The sequence below is a fragment of the Arachis ipaensis genome, chromosome B05 (assembly GCF_000816755.2).
Source record: "Arachis ipaensis cultivar K30076 chromosome B05, Araip1.1, whole genome shotgun sequence".
NCBI classification, from domain to species: Eukaryota; Viridiplantae; Streptophyta; class Magnoliopsida; order Fabales; family Fabaceae; genus Arachis; species Arachis ipaensis.
The window spans coordinates 120,750,146-120,751,003 of record NC_029789.2 but is presented as its reverse complement, the minus strand read 5'-3'; the positions used below and the strand labels follow the sequence as shown (position 1 = coordinate 120,751,003).

The 858-nt window shown below is 31.7% G+C and overlaps 1 protein-coding gene across 1 annotated transcript in view; it reads right to left on the bottom strand.

The window, feature by feature from the left end:
* LOC107642027 (transcription factor bHLH162-like) overlaps nt 1-531 on the bottom strand; it is a 2,077-nt gene extending 1,546 nt beyond the window's left edge. The window contains exon 1 of the mRNA XM_016345362.2: nt 1-531. Coding sequence (XP_016200848.1) covers nt 1-151 — 151 coding nt within the window. The 5' untranslated portion in view covers nt 152-531.

The following is an 858-nucleotide window of genomic DNA, read 5'->3' as shown; positions in this document are numbered from 1 at the left end:
TGGATTTTGAATATTGTGTGAATCTATGGTTGGGAGGAATAAGAGAAGTGAGCTTGAAGCAGAGAGATTTCATGTGAATTCTGCGGTTCCTCTCAATGGTTTTGCGATCAAGTTTGGAAGGCTCATTACTTGTGCTAATTGCTTTCTTCATGTTCCCTAATCAACTCCACTCAATAATAATAATAATAATAAGTATGCTACAAACAAGTACTTTAGTTTTTCTGTTATATATATGTATGTTATTAGGACGATTAATGAAAGTTTAATCAGTTTGTGAGGACAGAGAGGTTAGAAGCTTATATAGAGACAAGAGGCTAAGACTAACACGGAGAAGAAAGTGGTCTGTGATATTTGCGTAATATTCCATTCATTGGATCTGTAATAATTCATCTTTGTTTGTTGCTAACAAATTAAAACTTTAAGGCCCAAGCCAACAATAATGACAACTAACTTCTCTCTGGAGACTGCTTAACTATGTACAGTCATGGTGCATCTCTTTCGCCACATGCTTATATATTATTAGTAACTTAGTACTTTTTTAGATTATTACTATATATGGATGCATACTGTTGTGATGATGCTTATTTTCAATCTTTCATCATATGTCTCTGTCATAGGAGTGATTCTATTTAAATAATTAGAGAGAAATTATATGTCAATCTCATCTAATTCTTTCTTCGCTTTTTAAACGTCGAATTCATCATGTGTAATTTTCTTTCTTAACACAAATTGTGTCGTTCCAACTTCTTAATTATTTAAATGGAATTTGTCATATAGTAATTTTAATCTTTAGGACACGTCGTTATTCTTGTTATGTTTTAAAACCGTGACTTAAAGATTTAATTTCCTACGATCACA